At 39.8% G+C, this 24,047-nt stretch overlaps 1 protein-coding gene across 2 annotated transcripts in view; it reads right to left on the bottom strand.

Annotated features, from left to right (window-relative positions):
• LOC144594527 (uncharacterized) overlaps window positions 1–24,047 on the bottom strand; it is a 61,880-nt gene that overhangs the window by 24,751 nt on the left and 13,082 nt on the right. For both annotated transcript variants that reach the window (XM_078401189.1, XM_078401190.1), the window contains exons 4-9: window positions 21,805–21,935; window positions 15,099–15,151; window positions 12,530–12,672; window positions 10,528–10,614; window positions 4,923–4,994; window positions 4,764–4,819 (exon numbers count right to left, since the gene is read on the bottom strand). In XM_078401189.1, coding sequence (XP_078257315.1) covers window positions 4,764–4,819; window positions 4,923–4,994; window positions 10,528–10,614; window positions 12,530–12,672; window positions 15,099–15,151; window positions 21,805–21,935 — 542 coding nt within the window. The remainder of the gene's footprint in view (window positions 1–4,763; window positions 4,820–4,922; window positions 4,995–10,527; window positions 10,615–12,529; window positions 12,673–15,098; window positions 15,152–21,804; window positions 21,936–24,047) is intronic.

Here is a 24,047-nt window from a genome sequence, read left to right as displayed (position 1 = left end):
CTAATGGAATGTTGGCCTTCATAACAAGAGGAGTTGAGTAAAGGAGCAAAGAGGTCCTTCTGCAGTTGTACAGAGCCTTAGTGAGACCACACCTGGAGTATTGTGTGCAGTTTTGGTCTCCAAATTTGAGGAAGGACATTCTTACTATTGAAGGAGTGCAGCGTAGGTTCACGAGGTTAATTCCCGGAATGGCGGGACTGTTGGATGTTGAAAGACTGGAGTAACTGGGCTTGTATACTCTGGAATTTAGAAGGATGAGAGGTGATCTTATTGAAACATATAAGATTATTACGGGTTTGGACATGCTAGAGGCAGGAAACATGTTCCCGATGTTGGGGGAGTCCCGAACCAGGGGCCACAGTTTAAGAATAAGGGGTAGGCCATTTAGAACGGTGATGAGGAAAAACTTTTTCACTCAGACAGTTGTGAAGTTGTGGAACTCTCTGCCCCAGACGGCAGTGGAGGCCAATTCCCTGAATGCTATCAAAAGAGAGTTAGATAGAGCTCTTAATGATAGCGGAGTCAAGGGATATGGGGAGAAGCAGGGACGGGGTACTGATTGTGGATGATCAGCCATGATCACGGTGAATGGCGATGCTGGCTTGAAGGGCCGAATGGCCTACACCTGCTCCTATTGTCTATTGTCTATAACATAAGCAACTCTATAATATAATAAAGAAAAATATGCCTTAAAGAGCCACTATACCTCAAACAAATGAAATATCAATAGCGAGGTTATCAATTTTAAATTAACTGATGGATTAAAACAAACTCTGTAACAGAATGAAAAGCTTTAAAGCTTGTGTGGAAAACTAACAAATAAGCAAGCAAATATTCAAGAAATCAGCTCTTACATTTATTTAATGGAAAAAAATGTTGCTGTAAATCGATGGGATTTGACTGCAGATGATAAAACTTCAGTAATTTCATACATGTATGCAGATCTCACATTAAACCTCAATTCTGAATTCACACAAAATGAATTTTAATCTTCAGAGACTTGACACAATAAATGGAGGTTTAAACAATACATCACCATAAACAAATGGTGCCACGGTACTGCAGCATAGAGAGGTTTGCCTTCACAAACGCAGCTTATTTTTAAGAATCTTTGCCAGTTTAATTTGCAACTGGTTTTCCTGCCTTTCTCTGAGTCCAAGACAATCTTGGACAGGAAAGAAAGTGAGATCATGTCTTGATTATGAAGACGACTCTCATTGAAATTCATTTGAAATCTATATACTAAAACTCTCGTTTGTTTGTTTGTTTGTTCCTGAACTACAGCTAAAACAGTACACGATAGCGCGTCAATTTTAGGCCCACCTTATCGTCATCCCTTTGGTGCTAATGGAAGTAGTTTCATTGACATCGGTGTAATATTTTTTAAGTTATTCACATTTTTAAGTTTAAATCTATCTCCTAGAGAGGGAGGGGGAAGGGAGGGAGGGGGTGGAGGGAGAGGGAGGGAGGGGGAGGAGGGAGGATAAGGGGGGTTGAGGGGGATGGAGTGAGGGGGAGGGGAAGGGGGAAGGGGGAAGGGGGGGTGGAGGGATAGGGGGGAGGGGAGGGGGGAGGGGGGAGGAGAGGGTGCTGCACCAATGCAGGAGAGGTTTGGGCCCAACGGGTCCACTTGAACAACTGCTGTTTCCACGTTGCTTATTATAGAATGAGGAAAATGAAGTTCAAAAACTTTCTTATGTGTTTGTTTGAATTTTATGTCCTTACTGTGCACCCTATCAGCTTTTATACTGATTTCAATGGATCATAAAATGAAATAAAAAAGTAGAACTGGAACAGACACAATGTGCTGGAGTAACTCAGCAGCTCAGGCAGCATCTCTGGAGAACATGGATAAATGATGTTTCGGGTCAAGACCCTTCTTTAAATATGGAGAAGGGTCTCGACTGAAACGTCACTTATCCTGTTCTCCAGAAACTATGCCTAACCTGCTGAGTTACTCCAGCACTTTGTGTCCTTTTGTGTATTAACAGTTCTTTGTTTCTACAAGTAGAACTGGAACCTGAGCCAAATCAATATCTGGAAGTTTAAAGCTAACAATTCCAAACTGCAGAAAATTTCAACGAGAGAGTCAAAAAATATTGCCCAACCAAGGAAACCAGAAAGGCAACAACTCTAAACAAAATGAACTTCAAAGCATTTCTCAAAGTTCAAATAATCCCATTGTCACTGCCCTTTCCACTTCAACGACACTGACGTTTTGGCATTTGAAACAGACAAAGAGGATCTTGGGAGAAAGGTTAAAAGTATAGTTTTTTGAGATTAGAATCTGAACTCTAGATAACCTTGTTCACTTGGCTCTTGAAACAGAATAAAGTCCCTGTTCTTATTAATGAATATATTTGATTGCTCCAGAATTGCAAGCAACAGAGAGAGGAGAGACAGACAGAGCAAGGAGAGGGCAGAAAGTGAATGAGAAAACAGAGGATATAAAAGCAAGTGAAGGGGAAGGGAGAGGAAATGCATTAGGAAGGGGTGGGAAGGTGAGCAAGAAACAAAGCGAGCGAGGCGGAGGGGAGGAAGGAGAACGAGGAGGAGAGGGAGGAAGGTGAACGAGGGAGGAGGTAGACTGCAGGGAGAGAGGGAAGGTGAAAAATGAGAGGGGAGAAAGGGATGGGGTGGGGGTGGAAGGGAGAAGGGGTGGGAGAGGAAGGGAGAGGGGTTGGGAGAGGGGTTGGGAGAGGAGAGGAGCTGGGAAGAAAGGGAGGAGGTGGGGGGAAAGGAAGAGGGAGAGTGGGAGGGAGGGGAGGAAGGGAGAGGGGTAAGGAAAATGGTGGAAGAGGAAGGGAGAGAGAATGGAAAGGGAGAGGATGGAACGGGAAAGGGAGAGGATGGGAAGGGAGAGGATGGAAAGGGTTAGGGAAGGGAGAGGAAGGGACTGGGGAGGGAGAGGGGGATTGGAAGGAGGAAGGGGCAAGAGGGAGAAAGACGAGAGGGGGAGGGGGAGAAAGGTGAGGGGAGGGAGGCAAGAGGGGAGACGGGGAGGAGGGTTAGAGGGGAAGAAGGGTAGTGGGGGAGGAGGAGAAGTGAAGCGAGAGGATGAGGGGGAGGAAGGTGAGAAGGGGGGACAGGGAGGGAAATGAGAGAGAGGGGAAGGGGTGGGAGAGCAGGGGGGAGGAGTGGGAGAGCGAGGGGGATGGGGTGGGAGATCGAGGGGAGGAGTGGGAGCGAGGGGGTGGGAGTGGGGGGAGGGATGGGAGAATGGGGGGAGGGGTGGGAGAGCGAGGAGGAGGGTGGAAGTGTGAGGGGAAGGGATGGGAGAGCGAGGGGGGTGGGAGAGCGATGGGGAGGGGTGGGAGAGCGAGGGGAAGGGGTGGGAGAGTGTGTGGGGAGAGCAGAGCAAGTGAGGGGAGGTGAGAATGAAAAAGGGAGAAGGAGAGAATGAGGTGGTGGGGGAAGCCAAATTCATATGATGGGACAAAGCGAACATTAGAGATTGTTGAGTCATCATAGGATGGGTGGGGAATGGGAAGTCATTCGTAAATATTTGGTTTCAATCTGGCTACGTTTGTATTGAAATACTGCATCAAATCACCATCTGGATACACCAATCAGCAATTACCGTTTAAGCGAATCACTGGGGGTGGGACCAGGCACTCATTCCAATCCCCAAATGTTGAAACTGCTTCAATGTTCATCTTCTACCCTATTTGACATCCCTGCTGCACTTCACCAACCTCAATTTAGAAGTCAAATCCCCAAATTTCTATATCAAATCAAATGATGAATCTGTCCTAAAAATATAGGTTATCGTTAAGCAGTATGAAAAATGCTCTGTATAATGTAGCCAGTATTTACAATTTACAGTGGGAACAATTGTGGAGATCCTCTAGCTTGTTCATCAGCCTCCTCGCTTCAGGATGATGACACATGAAAGAAATGTAAAGTGAAGCATGAATAATTTTTCTAACAGTACATCAGCAAGCAGCTGGGGCTGCCAGAGGACAGGATGATTAATTATCTACCAATCCTCCATCTGGTGCACACACAAATAGGGGAGATTAAAGCTCAGGAAAGGAATACATTTTAAATAATTGTTTTTTTAATAATACTTGCTATGAGTACTGAATGCCTGAAATAAAATCATGGGACTCTTGATAATTTAATATTGTTTTAATATGTATATAAGGAACGGATAAGGCTTGTAGTAGTATGACAAATGTTGTGTCCATTATCAAATATTTACTGACCAAATAGCAATATGGAGAAGGAATACTGACTTGTTAGCTTATTTAATTAATAATTTTAATTTATGTCATCAAGTAAATATTATTAAATACTGAGACTGGACATAATATTAAAACATAAACAGGTGCACTGGGAAGAGAGACTGGATCAATAAGTATGTAAAAAATGAAATGGGAGATTTAAGATACTTGTGGATATTTCACTTACACAACAAGGGCATCCAAATAATCAACATTAAATGCAAACATTTTTACAGTTTTGCTACATTTCGTTCACCCAGGAACTCTTCGCCCATTAAATATATTCTATAGGTAGACACAAAATGCTGGAGTAACTCAGTGGGCCAGGTAGCATCTATTCTATGATATGATTTTTCTAACTCTGATTTGAATCCACCATTTTCAGAGTTTGTGTCAGGTGGGGCAGGGTGAAGGTGGGAGATGTGGGAGAAAAATAATTTAATTTACGATTAAGGCCAACAAACGCAGATGGTGGACGAAGGATGCCTTTTCTTGCTCCAAGCTTTCTCAATAGTTTGACAGAACAAATCCACAAACCTCAAAATTCCAAGCCTTTCAGTACTGCACACGACATTGCTGGACAGATCTACGGACTGTGGAAAGGACAACAAGACATAATTCACATCGACAGTGACAGGTCTGTCAACATATATGAAAATTGTTTTGATGGGATAACTGTTTTTTACAAACACATACAGTTAAAGTTTCCAGCAAAGATAGTCCATGGACTGCTGAAATTTTGTTGTTGGATAAATCCAGTTCCTGTAACTGATGTGAAAAAGAACATCATTAGAAGATGAATTAAATAATTAATATTTACATTTACATTATACTTGGTTCTCTCCCCATCACACGGTTTGGCCTATTCACATCACCAGCCACCCCCTATCCCACCTCCAAAAAACAGAACCGCCCGATGATGGTAAACACACCCCAAGTAACACTCACCAACCACAGACAACCACAAGTCCAATCTCAGGAATGGAGTACAGGCTGGCACGTTTTCACGTGTGAAATGTGCAAGACCCAGTTTCTTGTGACAAAGGCTTTGGACATGTGAACTTTGATGCAACGGGACCACAATCAAACTGGTTGTTATTCCACTGTATAAACACTATTCCAACATATCCTTTAATGTGCAGTGGAATATCTTGACTACAGATTTTAGCACAATCACACAACATAATCATGAGTAGCTAGCAAGAACTGGTGATTGTTAAATGCTATTACACTCTATACTAATTGGGATGGCACAGTGGCGCAGAGGTAGATTTGCTGCCTTACAGCGCCAGAGACCGGGGTTCGATCCTGATTACGGGTGCTGTCTGTACGGAGTTTGCACGTTCTCCCCGAAACTGTGCGGATTTTCTCCGGGTTCCTCCCACATTCCAAAGATGTAAATGTAAATAACCTTTATTGTCACTACACAAAGTACAGCGAAATTAAAGCAGTCCAGATGATGCAATCACACACAGCAGACAGTGCAAAGGATAAACCTTTATCCATAACAAGCTAAACCTTGTTTGTAGTGCGAGTTTGTAGATTAATTGGCTTCTGTAAATTGTCCCTAGAGTGTAGGATAGAACTAGTGTACGGGGTAATTGTTGGTCAGCGCAGACTCGTTAGGCCAAAAGGCCCGTTTCCACGCTGTATCTCTAAACTTAACTAATTTACAAAAGATTGTAGCCCCAGTGATTAAATAGTATACAACTTAGGTTGCACAGAAAAGGGTGAAGATATATAATACATGTAGTTTGCAGCTCATAGAATTCACTATATCCACCAACAATCAAAAGATAGAATTAATCAAATGTTATCAAATGTTAGCCTGCATATCCATACATAGATATACAGGTTAAAATAGTGGTACGCAGATTCACTTTGTTCTAAAAATTGTATCCACGCACAAATAATTAAAAATAGTGTCGCTATTCTATGAGGTAAGCTGGTCTATGTCCAAACTTTATACACTCCTCCTTTCCCCATATCTCTCAATGTCTTCAGCAAAATTAAATTCTGTCAACAATTTGCAAAAGTTATCAGGCATATTCATTTCCTGCAGGAAAAAAACAGCTTAATATACATAAATAGTTTCAACCATTTCAACCATAAACATTTCAACCATTTCAACCATAAACATTTCAACCATGATGTGAAATCATGTTTGTGATATGCTTTACTTTAGTAACTGTTACATTTTTATTCCTCATTGCAAATCTCTTGGTACACTGTAGTACAGGATCTGAAGAATGGTCTGACCTGAAAGATTAAGTGTCCATTTCTCACCACAGATGCTGCCTGACCTGCTGAGTTCCTCCACATTTTGATTTTTTACTGCACCCATTCCTCTTTACTCCAAAAACAACAAGCTCAGCTTATCTAATATATATACTCATCCCTGGAACCATTCTCGTGAATCCATTCCAAAATCTCTCTAAGACCTTCACATCTTTCCTTACATGAGAAGACGAGAATTTTTGGCATGTTTTACTGTTACATCTTAACCTTCCTGCTTTTTCTGCCCTCTGTTTATGAAGCCCAGATTTCCATATGCTTCAGTAAACACTCTCTCATCATGTCTGTCACTTTCAAAAAAAGTATTCACATTCAATAGTCCCTCTGTTCCTGCACACCCTTTGGAACAATGCTTCTTCATCTATCTTATCTCTCCTTGATCTTTCTGCCATAATGTGTCACTTCAAACGTTTCAAATTAAATTTTAAATGCCACACGACCACCCTTCTCCTTATAGTCTTCTTGCAGTCTGTTCCGGTTTCCTCCCACATTCCAAAGATGTGCAGTTTTGTAGGTTAATTGGCTTCTGTAAAAAAATTGTCCCTAGTGTGTAGGACAGAATTAGTGTGCAGGTGATCGCTTGTCGGTGCAGACTCGGTGGGCCGAATGGCAGGTTTCCATGCTTTATGTCTAAACTAAACTAAACCTCCTCTGGCAGCTCATTCCAGTTCAGCACCATCCTTTGTGTGAAAAATGAACTGCTCCGAGCCCCTTTATTTTTCTCCACTTCCACCTTAAACCTGTGCTCCCTAGTTCTAAACTCTGCTGCCCTACAACAAAAGAGTCAATGTCCTTTAAAATCTTATAAATTTCTGTATGGTTTCTTCCCAGCCATCTTCACTCTAAAATAGACCAAGCCTATTAAATCTCACCTTATAGCACCAGCCCTCCATTCAAGACCATACTCGTGAAGCTCTTCTGCACTCTCTATTGCGAACAGATCCTTCTCGCAGCGCGGTGATCAATACTATACATATTACTCTGATGGCAGTATAACCAATGCTATGCAGAGCTGCAACATGATGTCCCATTCTTATACTCAATATTTTGGCCTATGAGGACAAGCTTTTTAATCTTCTATACATTTCCAGCTTAATGCCCTCTGCAACTTCCAAAATTTTAACCTGTACATCCATATAGAAGTTAATAATATACATGCTACAAGTAAAAGACAAACTGCTGGAGGAACTCAGTGGGTCAGGCCGCATCTTTGCAGAGAAATGGGCAAACAATGTCTGAAGAAGGGTCCTGACACAAAACATTGTCTGACAATGTCCCTCCACAGATGCTGCCTGATCCGTTGTTCCTCCAACAGTATGTTTCTTAACAAGATTCCAGCATCTACAGTCTCTTGTGCCCACATCTGATAAGTTGTGATCATTGCCCCAACTTCCGAGGAAAACCACTTCCACTATCCTCCTGCATGAAAAACAACGATTTATAATGACGCATTGCATGTTGCCCTTGAGTCAATTCCTTATCTAAGCTGACAATTCAATTTTTACCTCATCGTCTTTTTTTTGGTGGGGTTTAGCCAACTGCCTTTGTAAAATTTAACAACTTTTGCCTCAACTTTTTCGGTTACCTAAAATATTTAATCAGATTAGTCAAACATAATTTGCCTTTGATCTGTGAATTTACATTGGCTCTCTTTTAACTCAAACTTCTCTGTGCCTATCAATTTTTTCCCCTTATTATTATTTTTTAAAGGTTCACTACCAAGGGTAAACTGACAGGTTTGGAGTTATTGCTATGTTTTTCCTCCCCTTTTTCACAAGGGTATCACATATGCCATGCCACCTGATTGATTGTTCTAAAATGGATCACTGCCAAGCAACATTAAAAGATAAAGACCTGATTGTGGAGCTGGGAGAAGTGATATTATAGCTGCTTCTCTAAACACGGCTCAGATTTTAAACACTAATCTTTTACCAAACACCTACTCACCCTGGATGCCCCTCCTAATCATTTCCTTTGTAAGCATTTGTAAGCCACTGCCAACTGTGGAGTACCATAGTCTTTGTCAATGAGCTCCCTAGCGACACCCAGTAGCTGCCTGCAGCTTGTTACATACGAATGAGCAGAAGGCCATATCTCCTCTTGAGCCTGTTTTGCTATTTAATAAATTCATGGCTTATTTGATTTTGCCACAGCTCCAATTTCCTGCCTGCTCTCTTAATTGGTGGTTACCCTATAGTCCAAATATCTATCTAAATGTTAATCATATTCAAAGATTTAGTGTCCAGGACAAAAAGCTCCAAAGATTGACAATCTTCTGAGGGATGAAATTCCTCTACCTCTCCAAAATGTGCAATCCCTTATTCTGAAATTGTACCCTTAATTCTTGATCCAACCTCAAAAGGAAACATCCTTTCAGAATCCACATTGTTAAGCCTTGAAGAATCCTTATGTTACAATAACTGGTGGTTGCTGGCATCATTTAGAAGAGGTCCAGGCTTGGGTGTACCATTCAAGTATTGAGTGGCACCTTGTGCATACTTCCACACTTACTAGCTCAGGAGAAACTATATCAGGCTTGCATGTTTCTTGAAGATACTTCATGCGCTAAGGAATCAATCATGAGAAGTCTAAGACAGGCAAAACTGAAATTGTTCATTGGCATAGTTTCTCACCTGGTAGGAAACTAGAGCATGCACAACTGCTTCTCTCGACTGTACAGTAAACCCTTGTTAGAGCAGATCATGGAGGGGGGAATAGTGTCCGTTATTGCCAATTGTCCGCTATAACTTACGGTATTATAATTGCATGTAGTTGAAGCAAAGAACTGCAGATGCTGGTTAATATGTAAAAGGACACAAAGTGCTGGAGTAACTCAGCGGGTCAGGCAGCATCTCTGGAAAACATGGATAGGTAACGTTGGGATCATTCTTCAGACTGATTCAGTCTGCTAAGTTACTCCAGCATTTTTCACCTTAAAACTATGCGCCAATGCCGTTGAACCAGCAAGCCCTTCTTCACCAGTTACCGCACCTTCCGTTGAAGCTGCTGTTATTGCAGCTCACTTTGTAGCCTCTTGGTACAGTGCTTTCTTCTGGCCACTGCCACCTACAGGAAACGCTCACAGGACAGGCTCAGTCACTGTGGGTTCCCTTCCCTCCCGATTTATCCTCTCCACGCTTCTGCCATTACTCTGCCCACCCACCCACTACCCTACAACCGCATCCATCATCTTCTCCCGTTGCCCTGTCCATCCAGCCTCTCCCTCTGCTCCACCGCTGCCTTCTACACCTTCCAAGGTGAAGTATGTCAGCGACTCCGGGGGAGAAGGAGGAGAAGGCGGCAGTGGAGGGGAGGGTGGCGGAAGAGACTGAGTCATCAGAGCAATGGGTGGAGGACGAGCTGGCATTGAAGTGGGGAGTGAACAAAGCCTCGGACCGACAGGAAGTAGAAGCAGAGCGTTGGAGGGGATGAAGTCCCACACTGACCGAGCTGTTCTGTTATTGGCGACAGCCTGAAGAAAGCGTAGTCCCCAGAGGCTACAACTTGAGCCGCAAAAACAGCTGCGTCAACTTGACTGTGCGGGCCGGACGTGGCGTCAGAAGTCAAAGCTGTAAGAGGGTGGGGAGGTGGTGTGAACTAGGAATGGTGTGGGCAAGTCTGTCCACTATAACCAAAGTCCGTTATAAAAGGGTTCGTTAAATTGTGGGTTTACTGTATTTAAGTCATATCTTAGAGTCATAGCCATAACTAACTACCAAGAAAGGCCTACATAATTTATTTAAGGACAGAGATTATTTGGACTGGACAGGCTACCTTCTTAAAGTCACAGAATATTTTATAAATCTCTTGGAACATTAAAGAATTAATTCAGAGTTAAATGATTTGAAATGCTCTTTGGCTTCAAATTATATCAATGAGCTGGTCAAAAATTGCATAATGTCCTTCTACAAACAGATCAATGCAATTTATCAATGCAGTTATTGTCAAAGTTAAGATAAAACAAATAAACTGATTTTTTTTTGCATTTTGTATTTTCACTACTGACCTTATTACATCTACTGAGATCAACGATCCCATACAACTTGTTGTGGGATGCAAACAGCTCCTCAAGACAGGGCAATCCATTCACAGCCTGAACAAAAAAATATATAGTTATGACTATAAGTGAAACACTATTTCTACAAAACACAATTTTTGCAGGTTCCGTAAATGAGGTCACTGATTAACTTTTTTTTCCCACTCTGACTAGATTTTAATTAACCTGTAAATACCCAAAATTCCAACAGGTGTATCTCATTTAAAATTGGAGCTAATATTATTAATGTTAATGATCATGTTATATTTCGATAGAGGACATTGACATGAAGATGAAAATGTTTGTATCTGGTAGGCAGGCGGGCAAAAGATGGAGAACACAATCCAGAAAAAAATGAAAACCTGAACTAAGATTGCAGCAGGGGAAGATGAAATAAAGATAGGATGAAATAAAGGATGAAAGGATATTGTAGGGGTTTTCAGAGAACTATTGCAATCACAAAATAGTGCAGCATGGAAGGACGTTAGACAGTCTATCAGATCCATTCAAGCTCATTATGCTGCCCACACTGCAAACTCATTTATTTTAGATACATACCCAACTTCTAGTCTATCATCGAATTTGTGGGCAGCAAAGTGGTGCAGCTGGTAAAGTTTAAATTTTACAATTTTTCCTCATAGCTCATTGTTTCCTGCTATTTAACCCATTTTCTGTCTTGCTATTTTAGATCACTTAATTTCATGGATTTTAATATTGATGATGACCATTACATGCCACTTTATCAAATGTTTTTTGCGAGTCTATATTCATAATCATAATAATACTTTAATAATCGTAACTGCATTTCCCTCATCAATTCTCTAAGTACACCAAAAAACTATCAAATATATTCAAATGATTTGCCTCTAACAAACTCATGGAATTCACACAAGTGACTGCTAGTTCTGTTCAACTTTGTGCCTGCTCAGGTATGGAGTTAAAGGCACAGCTTATGATGAATTAAAATGTCTGGTATGCATCCCACCTGATTTAGCATAAGATGCAACCTCAAAGCTGATGAAACCTTCAGACCAGATCCAGATAACTGCTGTCGGTAGTCTAAACTCATTTAGGATGAGTAGGAAATCAAGGAGAGATCCTGGGACATGATGAGTGTAATAATACAAATGAAATAAATATTTTAGGGATTACACAAGGATAGATAGAACTGAATCCATAAAAGGGGATTGCCTTTCTCGACTGAATGAAGTGCACATTTGTTCATTAGATATCTTTTTCTTCATGGTTTCCTTTTCAGTACACTTTTAGAGACCTCCTGTGCTGTCCAGCAGAGTTTGCACATTCTCCCTGTGACCACATGGGCTTCCTCTGGATACTCCAGTTTCTTCCCACATCCCAAAGACAAGCAAGTTGGTAGGATGATTGCCTTTCTTGTAAGCAGAATAAAAATGTGTGAGGAATAGGTCACCATGACAATTAGTATTTTACTAATACAATGGAATTACTTTGAGACCCAATGTAGACTAGATGGGCAGCATGGCTTATCTGTATGTTTGTAAGGAAAATGGAAATGAATGAGTAGATGAGATATTGATTGGGCTCAGGGTTTTTAAAACACCAAGAATATTTTTCTTAAATTCCATGCATCGGTTTAAAATGTTCTTGAAGAAGATTGGTGAACTTCAAATTAATTAACAAAATTCCAGCTGTCTCTAAAAAGCAGTAAATATACTTGTGATATCTAAAAAAAAGTCAGAGGGTAGGAAGAATCGGTTAAACCATTTCGCAGACTCCTGTAATTGTTTTGGTCATTCTTACAGTGATGTCGAAGGTATCACAAAATGCTGGAGTAACTCAGGTCAGGCAGCATCTCAGGAGAGAAGGAATGGGTGACGTTTCGGGTCGAGACCCTTCTTCAGTCATTCCTTCTCTCCTAACCTGCTGAGTTACTCCAGCATTTTGTGATACCTTCGATTTGTACCAGCATCTGCAGTTATTTTCCTACACTTACAGTGATGTCAGTTAACTGGTTATTGCTGATATCCAGAGATGTCAGTTGACTTAGTCCTGAAAACTCCCGTGACTCCACACATATCAGCTGGTTGCTATCCAGTCTCAATCTCTGCAGTTTCCGGAGTTTGAGCAAACCTTTTCCTAAATGTGAAAGAGAATGTTGAACAAATGACATTTTATACTTGATCCTATACTACAGTCAGTGATGAATTTCTTATATTCAGTACTGCTTGCATAAATAAAAATGCTCATTGGGGCTCCAACAAGAGCTTAACAAGTCAGTATCTTACAATCAGAGATACTTTTGAAGGTATATCATTATTGGAGAAAACACATTAGCTATTACTGTTATTATCCGGAAAAAAGTCCAAAATAAATCAATAAATCAATTTAATCACAATTCAATTTTCACTATGTCCATTTCCAGCCTATTAAGAAGTTCTTAAAAGTAAGCATTTTGTTGGTGTTAGGACACCAAGCTGTGAATATTTGTTTTAAATGTGTCTAATAACTATATCATAACTGGCAAAAAATAACACAAAATGTCTAATTTAAAATCAGGTTATTGAGGTGTGGTGGATTAGACATTTGGATTAAAATGCTATGTATGTATCATATGTCAGCAAATTACCATTCCTGAATATATCAAGGGATATTTTTAATACACGGTTTTCTTAAAAAATTATTTCTATTTTTTTTTATTTGTAATTGCACGGTTTCAAGGTAAATACTGCATACACAATACATGGGTGCAGCCTAGGAAAAAGACACAAGAAAGTAGGACCAGGTGCAGCCCCACCCTTAACATGATCATGGCTGATCAATGCTGGCCTCAACTCATCGTCTGTGTAATTTCTCCATACTATTTCTCAGTCTATCAATTTTTTGTTTACCTCTGCTTTGAATATTTTTAATGATCCAGCATCCCCCACCCACTGAGGCTGAAAACTGAAAAGAGATTCACCCCCTCCATGAAAAAAATCATGCATCAAACCCAATTAGGATCTTATATGTTTGAATACGGTCATCCCTCATTCTTCTAAACTCCCAAAGAATAAACACCCAAACTATTTAGTCTCTCTTTGTGGTACAACTCTCTCATCACATGAATAGCCTGGTGAATTTTCTTTGTACTACCTCCAAAGTTCCTACTTCCTTATTTAGATAAGGGCACAAAACTGTATACACTATTCCCAATCAGGCCTTGCTGTCACGCTGTATAATTAAAAACAATTTTTTGGTGTTCTTAAATTCCAACTCATTTTCAATGAAGGCCAAAATGTAATTTTCTTTCTCAACTACTTGTTACCTTTTTGTGATCCATGCTTCAGAACACTTAGATCCCTCTACACTGCACTCACATGCAGTCACTCACCATTTGGATAATAATCTGTTTTTTAATTTTTCTTACAAGATTTCACACTTCCAATCATTTGGTTCCAAATAATCATGACCTTATCAACTTATTAAAGATAAGTTTAATTGATTATTACATTTATCTGAACCCTGGTAACGATGAGATAACATCTTAAAAATCTCCTTAGCCCATAGTTTATGACAAAAAACAATACTGGAGTTATGAACCCGCTGCCATAATGGGGAAAGTCTGACAACAACTTCTGCAGTGAACTCATTTGCAGTTAATACTCCCCCTGTTGGGGGAGTCCAGAACAAAGAGCCACAGTTTAAGAATATGGGGTAGGCCATTTAAAATTGAGATAAGGAAAAACTTTTTCAGTCAGAGAGTTGTGAATCTGTGGAATTCATTGCCTCAGAAGGCAGTGGAGGCCAATTCTCTGAATGCATTCAAGAGAGAGCTAGATAGAGCTCTTAAGGATAGCGGAGTCAGGGGGTATGGAGAGAAGGCAGGAACGGGGTACTGATTGAGAATGATCAGCCATTGAATGGCGGTGCTGGCTCGAAGGGCCGAATGGCCTCCTCCTGCAACTATTGTCTATTGTCTACTGAAATCTGAAATGTCTGTCCATGATTTCCTTCTTCTCCACATGATCTAGACATTAGTGAATGGACAAGGATTTCAGATATATACATACCATTCCCAATGTCCAAAATTCTAAAACTACATTCTTTGATGAGTAAGCTGCAAGTTCCAAAAATCTAATTCTAAATCTAATATCAGATTAACAATATCTTCTGCCATGAAATTACAACAATATTTGAGGATTGATTACACTTAATTATTTCGATTTTTTATATTTTTGTGTCCATGAGGAATGTTTGTTTTGATTGGCTCTACAGCTAGCTCGATAATATTTTTGTTTATGGACATTAGCGATCGCACAGAATGACTCTAACTGCAAATGACATTGGGAAATCCAAAATCTAAATTATAGGGAGCATTAGTGTTTCATCTTAGGTTTTCATGGAGGTCTGTATTGAGTGATTTCATTTAGATACTAACCACAAACACTTAATTATTTGAGCCCAGGATGCAATCCACCGTGCATATTTGCTACACTTGTGACTGAAAATCTAAATTTAAAATATATACCAATCCCTCCTTTTCCTTGCCTTTCCTGACCCTGAAAATTGCTGGCTTTACTTACTTATACTTGTTATGTGATTATACTGCAAATGAAGAACACGGAGCTCTTGAAGCCTATAAATAAAAACATGAGGGAATTTAGAACGGTTACAATCAAATTTTCATCTCCTTAAACTGTTAAAAAATAACACAAATTATAAATCCCACAGTTATTTAAAACTGGAAAGGATCATTGTAATGAGAATAATTCTCTGATATTTACCATCATTTCCCATTCCAAATAGATTCCCATTCCAAACAGATTGATCGAAATACCATTTTCCTCTCTGAATTCCAATTTGTTAAACTTGTTTCAGTGTGTCCCTTCCCATTTATCCAACACTTCCTCCTAATCAACCATCAGTACAGCACCACCTAAGAGCTGTACATTCAGTCCCATGCTCTACTTACTCGATACTCATGACTGTGCAACCAGACACAGTTCTAATGCTGTTTTTTAATTTGCCAATAATACCACTTTTGTTGGATGAATAACGGGTAATGATGAGACAGAGTACAGGAGGTAGATTGAAAATCCGACTGAATGATGCCAGAACAATCTTACTCTCAATATCCGCAAGACCAAGGAACTGATGGATTGGAGGTGAAGAGAATCGACAAGTTCAAGTTCATGGGCATGATCACTGAAGATCTGTTAAGAGTTATATACATTGATGCAATCATAAAGAAAACACGTTGACGCCTTTACTTCCTTAAAAGATTGAGGAGATTCGTATGTCAATTAATATTCTCTTGAACTTCAACAAGTTTATGGTAGAGAGCATATTGACTGGTTGCATCGTGGCCTGGTTCAACAACACAAACGCATATGGAACAAAGGAGATTACAGATAGTAGTACAGTTTCGGTCCATTACAGGTACTGACTTCCCCACTATTGAATGAATCTATCGGAGTCGCTTCCTCAAAAAGGCAGCCGGTATCATCAAGGACCCACATCACCCTTGTCATGCTTTCATTTCACTCCTACTGTTGGGAAGAAGACAGAGGAGTCTAAAAACCATAACCACCAGGTTCAAGTATAGCATCTTCCCAACAACCACTAGGCTCTTGAAAACGACACGACGCTTACCTCAACGATGAACTATGGATAGTTTTTGGTTGCACTAAGGGCATCAGATTATTTTTTTTGCACTCATATTGGGATTAATTTATTGATTTTTTATTTATTATATTTTATTTTTGTGTATTGTGCATACATGTCTGTTATACTGCAGTTAGTAGGAATTGCACTATTCCATTGTCGGTATGTATGACAATCAATCACTCTTGACTCTTATCAAATATTCTTAAACGACCCGCTGGCAAACTTTGCAACTTGGTGTATCCCAGAACTGAAATGCCTATCGATGCAAGCCTATCGCTTTTTAAATAAGACAACTAAAATTGTTTTTAGTTCTACAGATTTGGTGTCAACAACATCTTGTACAGCTGTGGTAAAATTTCCTTACTTTAGTATTCCTTTCCCTTTGCCTTCCAAATCATTTGCTCTATCTGCAGGTTAACTTTCTGCTTTTCATGCACAAGGATACCCTATAAATTGTAGCGTTCAAATCCCACTTCATTTTGTTCTGGGTATTTTAATCAATTGTATCCCCTTTTCTTACATTATATTCCACTACCAATTTTTTTACCCACTATTTTAATCTATTGATGTTCCATAGAGATATTTTGCAGCCTCCCCATAAGTTGCTTTTCTACCTACGTTTGTATTATAAGCAAATATGGCTACAATACATTTTGTCCCTACATCTGAGTAATTAATTTAGAACTTATCTCTGTTCTCCACTAGTGATAGCATGGCAACTTAAAAATTATCCCTTAATGCTAATTTTATTTACTATTGGCGAACTAATTCTCTGATATTTACCCCTCTCCAAATGCCATGACCTCATACCTTGCGCTGTCACCATTTATGAGGCACCTTTTTGAAAGACTTTTGGAAACCCAATTACATTATTTCTATTGATTTCCTACTAATCACAATGGTCATGACATCCTCAAAGAAAACATGTTAAATACAATTTCTCTTTCATAAAACCATGTTGACTGCTTCATTGTATTATATTATTTTCTTCTACCACTTCCTTAATAATGGATTTTGGCAGTTTCCTAATGATAAGTATCAGGCTTTCCAGGTAATATTTTTCTACATTCTTCTCCCTCCTTTGTTGAATAGGGGTGATCCACTTGCTGTTTTCTAAACCGCTGGGATCTTTTCAAATTCAGGGGAATTTTGAATGATTACAACAATCTCTACTGCCACTTTTTTAAGATCAAGAGATGCAGGCAATCAGATCCAGGGAATCCGTTACAATTTGATACTACGAGTTTGAACAGTACATTTGTTTTTACAATGATTAGTGTATTAACCTTGGATTTTCTATCATGAAGAGAGATAGAAAATATATTTTTCCAAAGTCTCTGCCATTGTCTTATTTCCCTATTAATTCCCTAATTTACTGATGGACCAGTTTAGCCGCTCACTTCTTTTTTGGATACCATCTTTAATTTCCTTTGTTGGCCACAGATGCATCAACCTTCTTGTGAAATGTTTGTCATTGAAGTACATATATGCTGAGAATTACAGTGTCTCATTATATATCGATATATGTGAGAATATCAATATACTACACAGTATTCTGTAAAAAACACAATAAACAACAAAAAAAAGTTCACTGTGTGTGTATGTGTGTGTGTGTATATATATAGAAGGGCGGCACAATGGTGCCTTTCAGTGCTAGAGACCCGGGTTTGATCCTGACTACAGGTGCTGTCTGTATGCTGTTTGTACCTTCTCCCTGTGACCGTGTGGGTTTTTTCCAGGTGTTGTGATTTCCTCCCACACTCCAAAGATGTACTGGTCTGTAGATTAATTTGCTTCGGAAAGATTGTAAATTGTCCCTAGTGTGTAGGATAGTGTTCGTGTATGATTGATCACTGGTTGACGTGGACTCGATGGGTGGAAGGGCCTGATTCCGCAATGTATTTTGAAAGTTTAAAGATTGTTTTCCCCCAAGTTATGTCATATGGAGCTTACTTGGAAGTTGTAGTGGTTAATAGCCTGATGATTGTTAGGAAGAAGCTGCTTCTGAACCTGGACATTAAGGTTTTCAGGCTCCTATACCTTCTTCTTGATGGCATTAATGAAATGAGTCTGGGGATTATGGAGGTTTGTGCCTTGACTTAATGAGATCACCTGAAGAATGACAGACACAAAATGCTTGAGTAAATCAGCGGGACAGGCTGCATCTCTGGAGAGAAGAAATCCGTGACGTTTCGGGTCAAAACCCTTCTCCTGTTGGTCTCCTTACCTAAAAAAGAATATATTTAGCTTAGAAGTATTTTAAATATAAATTCTTTAGATCAGTTCCTGAGGTGAGTGAGTTGCCATAAGAAGAGAGATTGAGTAGCATTGGCTTATACAAACTTGTTCATGGAAAAATGAGAAGCAATTCCATTTTGAGAGAACTTGGGAGATTTTTGCTGAGAGGTTATTTCATCTGTTTGACCAGACTTGTGGGAATAGCTACAGGATTAGAAGCCGTCCTTTTTAGGGATAAATAAGAACTTTATTCATACAGAGGATTGTTTATCCCAGATACTGTATGTTATTGAGTATATACAGGCACAAGACTGATTCTTTTTGTTGGATGAAAGGAATCATGGGATGTGGGAATTGTGCAGAAAAATTGAGTTGAGCAGAGGATTAGCCGTGATGGAAATAAATGGCAAAATAGACAGAGAATTCTTATGTCGGCTCTAATTTCCCATGTTATATCTGCCACTGGTTTAGCTAATAAACTGTCACAAAGATTTAGGGCCCATTAGGCATAACTACCTGATACATAAAATACAAAGATCTCGTGACTATATGTAGATATGTAAAATATGTTAGAACCCTAAAATCAGCCTTCAATGCAGCCTTTATTAAATATTTTCCATTTTACATACAAAAAACCTCCATTCTAGACCATTCCACATTTATGTGACGTACAGTTACTTTGTTTTACTGCACCACAAAAGTTATAGAATCTGGCACAGAGAGACAAATAGGCAGTCAGAGCAGCAAGTACAACAACATTGTTTAATTGAGAGGCTTATCATGACCCAGAAGGTCAAAGTACCAATTAATATGGCACTTAAAAAACCCCCGGCAAAACCACTACATTTGTTTCCCAGTGAATGGCTGTATCTGACTGCAGCTGTCATGGCAATATAATGTTTAAATTATGCCCCAAACTCTTGAATAAAAAAGTACAAAACAAAAATATTTGCTTGCCAGTTTCTGAATTGTACCCAGTGAATTTATTTTTTAAAAAGCATTTTCTGCAAAGCGATACCCTGTTCTTACTTGCCCCATAAGCTTAACAACCAGGTCAGGCTCAGGTTCAAAGCCACCCTTGGTTAAGCCGTTTAATTGCATATATGAATACTACTTAAGTCATGTCAGTGACTGTGGAACTCGTGTCTTCAGGATAATTGAAGAAAAAGATGATTCACATCATGTGAGATACACTGTGTTTACAACAAATGTTTCCAATGTAACAAATAATTTGATCAATGTTTCTAATCTTGTGCAAATGCCATCAGCACATTTCTTCAAAATATATGAGCATTGAGATAATGTTATCATATCATATCATATATATACAGCCGGAAACAGGCCTTTTCGGCCCACCAAGTCCGTGCCGCCCAGCGATCCCCGTACATTAACACTATCCTACACCCTCTAGGGACAATTTTTTTACGTTATCATTCAGAGATATGAATAGGGGGCTGGGCGTACCAAGGACTATGAATGTAACATCATGGCTATTGTACGGTGCTTGCACGGTAGGTCAAAAGGTCAAAGTGTGTGACCCACGGAGTCGCTCAAGCGTACTGGAGGACAAGCAAGCCTCCAGCATACACTCGTCACACACGCAACACGTACGTTCTTACCAGGAAAATACCGTCACGATGGTCAGTTTTTGTGTTGTTAAAAATTATGGGACTAGGACTAACCATGAGAGCCATTTATCGTACTTCAGAATTCCAAAAGTGAGGAGAAATGATGGTAAAGAGAAGCGAGAGTTGAAGGGACAACAACAGCTAAAGTGGTTGGCGAACATTGGCCCATCGACCCTCCAATCAATCATGGCTGATCTATTCATTCCCCTCAACCCCATTCTCTTGCCTTCTCCCCATAAACTTTGATCCCCTTCCAAATCAAGAAACTATTAATGTCCGTCTTAAAAATACCCTGTCTTGGCCGCCACAGCCATCTGAGGCATTGAATTCCACAGCTTCGCCACCCTCTGGCTAAAGACCACAGATTCACCATCCTCTGACAAAATACCACAGATTCAGCACCCTCTGGCTAAATGAAAAATGTTCCAACTAAATTGTCATTAACTTAGCTAATAAAAGAGTCAGGAGTGGGAAGAAAAGTTTTGATCATACAAAATTTCAATACCCTTCAATGCTAAATTTTTTATGCAACTCTTCCCCACAATTTTCCAGCATACGTTGAGTGACCATGGGCAGAACCCTGTTTGAAAGATAGGCTCCATCAATTGACCACCTATCATCACCCATCATGTGACAGAATCTTAGCTTAGAATAGGCACAGTGGCACTGCTACTGGAGTTGCTGCTTCACCGTGCCAGAGTCCCGGGTTCACTCCTGACCTCGGGTGTTGTCTGTGTGGAGTTTACACATTCTCTCTGTGACTGCCTAGATTTCCTCCGGATGCTCCGATTTCCTCCCATGTCCCAATGATGTGAGGGTTGTCGGTTAAATGGCCTCTATAAATTGCCCCTAATGTTCAAAAATTGGATGCAAAAGTAGGTGAACCTAAATAGGTGTAAATGAGTCATGGATTAACAGCGTGGACTCGGTGGGGTGAAGTGCCTGTTTCCATGCTGTATCTTTCAAGCAATCAATTAATGTGCCTACCCATACATTGGAGGTAACAAAGACAATTTAAAAATCATGCTAAAGAGCTTCTGCCCCATTTTTTCCCCACAGTTCCTTCATCATTATCTTTCAATATCCCAGTCCTTTAAGCCTAGTATTGAAAGCCTCGGTCAGAATTGTCTGGACACCTCTGCTGGACCCCAACATAACATCACAGAAGCATATGATTTTTTTTTTAAACAGAAAAAAATAATTTCTTCAGCAAGTTAGGGAACAGCTTTCTATCCAAGGTTGAGCCAAAAACTCCTCTCCTCCACTAATGATGTACCAGAGCAAATCTCTCTTTGTTTGATGCAAATCCCCTGCCTCCTGGAGTTAAAATAGCAAACATCCAGAAATTTAGCCAGAAATAGCAATATATTCCTGGATGATCAGATGTCCTACCACACTGGTAAAAGTGTCAGGCTTTACGATGGAATATATTCAAAAATATGTAAAACCTTGCAATGAAACCATTCCCCTCTGTTTCTAGCCAGCAGCTTCTACATCCAGATAGATACATGACCATTTTATTGGAATGTCATTTATTGTCTTAAATAATGACATTCTCATGTTGTGCATCAAATGGTTTCTGAATAGACATCATTGAAATACAGTGTAGTTTAAGCTGCCTTAAAATATCTAAAGACCATCTGTCACATCATATCAGATTAAATATTTAAGATTAAAAATCCCATTTAAACAATGAGAGAATACAAAAATATATAAACATACATCATACAATAAACTTACGATCATTGACACCAACCTGTCTAGATTCTTGATGTGTCTGATGTAGTTACCATATAGTTTGAGTTCAGTAATTTCACATTTATTCTCTAAATTCTCAATTTCTTCAATGAAGTTACAGGAAAGGTCCAGTATCTTTATTCCTTTCAACTGCATTAAAATAAACAGCAGGTTTTCAGAATATAGAGTACAGCTAAATTCATTTATCAGGGAATGTTATAAGAAAATTAGACGTGAAATTTTGCGACATGGGCAGACAAATAATTTATTCACATCAGCCTACTTACAGCCTATATTAACTTAAATATCACAGAGATACTGCAGCACAGGGTCATGAAAAACTTCAAACAATTATGACTGATATGGAATACTGGTAAAATGCAATAAAGCAACAAGCATATAAAACATGATAAGATGCATTTCTTATGAAATAAAGATTATTGTAGCTTTGTTTTCTTCTGAGCTTGTCTGACAGATCTGAGGGTCTTGCACCCTGTGCGGACAAGAGTGGGGGTTGTAGGAAGGATGAGCAACTTAACCATGGCACCATGGTTCAGGAAGTCATTCAAGTGTGGGGTGGTGGGATGGAGGGTGCAGATGAGACACATAGTTGTAATTGGAGACACTAGAGTCAGGGGGATGGACACAGGGGCATAGTACCAACGCCAAAAGTAAAACAAGGAAAGAGATTCTGCTGAGGAATCATAGCAGCTAGGAACTATATTAAAAAGTAGAATAAAAAAGATAATAATCTGTATTGCCACCTGAGCCAAAAGCGAATTGGCATACGTTCGATGAGATTAGTAAGTTAAATGTGTGAGAGAAGTGGGTTTGAATTTGTGAAACATTAACATCAGTATTGGGGAAGGAGGAGGCTGTTCCGATGGGACGGACTCCACCTGAACCATGCTGGGAGCAGGATGCTGGTGAATTGCATAACTAGGCCTGCAAGGGCTTTAGACTAAATAGTGTGGGTAGGAGTTCAACACCTTGGAAAGATATGGATAAAGGAGAGCATAGCAGAGATTACCGATGTCTCCAGTGTAAGAAATATGACAGGAAGCTTAAAAAGGGATAAGAATCTAATGTCAGGCAAGGTGGAAACCATTTTGAGAAGAGTGGTGGTAAATAGTGAGCTAAAGGTGTTATATATAAATGCATGTAGTATTTAAAACAAGGTGGATGAGCTTGTAACGTAGTTAGAAATTGGCAGGTACGACCTTGTGGGCAACACAGAGGCATGGCTGAATGAGGATCAGAGGACTGGGAGCTGACTATCCACGATACACATCCTATCGAAAAAACAGGCAAGTGGGCAGAGGGGGTGGGGTGCCCCATTGGTAAGGGATAAAATCCAATCCTTAGCAAGAAACAACATAAGATGAGAATATGGGGAATCCTTTTGGGTAGAGTTAAGAAATTGAAGGGGAATAATATCCTGACGGAAGTTGTATATCGGCCTCCAAATAATAGTCAAGCTGTAGGGCACAAAGCTATGAGATAGCTTTTTAGAGCATCTTGTTGTCAAGCCCACTAGGGAAAAATGCAATTCTGGATTTGGTGTTGTGTAAACAACCAGACTTGATGAGGGAGCTTAACGTGAAGGAACCCCGAGGAGGCAGTGATCCTAATATAATAGAATTTAACCTGCAGTTGAGAGGGAGAAGATGAAATCGGAAGTATCAATAATAATGTTGAGCAAAGGTAACAGAGGCACGAGGGAGGAGGGAGAGGCACTAGGGTCCCCTTCCTACATTGGTTGGAAGGGGACCCTAGCAGGAATGACAATGGAGAAGCAATGGCAGGAGTTCCTGAGAATAATTCAGAAGACACAGGATCTTTTCATCCCAAAGAGGAAGAAATTTACTAAGGGGAGAATGAGGCCATCATGGCTCACAAGGGAAGGCAAAGATAGCATAAAAGCAAAAGAGAAGAAATAACATGGGAACGATTAGTGGAAAGCTAGAGAATTGGAACAGAAGGCAACCAAAAAAGTAATAAGGGAACAAAAGATGAAATGTGAAGGTAGGCTAGCCAATAATATAAAAGAGGCTACTAAAAGCTATTTTTTCAGATGAATAAAGAATAAAACAGAGACAAGAGTAGACATTGGACCGCTGGAAAATAACACTGGAGAAATAGTAATGGGGAACAAAGAAATGGCAGATAAAATGAATATGTTTTGTCCGTCAGTCCTCACAGTGGGAGATACCAACAATGTGCCAGAAATTCAAGAGTCAGGAGGCAGAAGTGAGTGCGGTC

Source organism: Rhinoraja longicauda, chromosome 6, assembly GCF_053455715.1.
Source record: "Rhinoraja longicauda isolate Sanriku21f chromosome 6, sRhiLon1.1, whole genome shotgun sequence".
NCBI lineage: Eukaryota > Metazoa > Chordata > Chondrichthyes > Rajiformes > Arhynchobatidae > Rhinoraja > Rhinoraja longicauda.
This window is presented reverse-complemented; position numbering and strand designations above follow the sequence as displayed.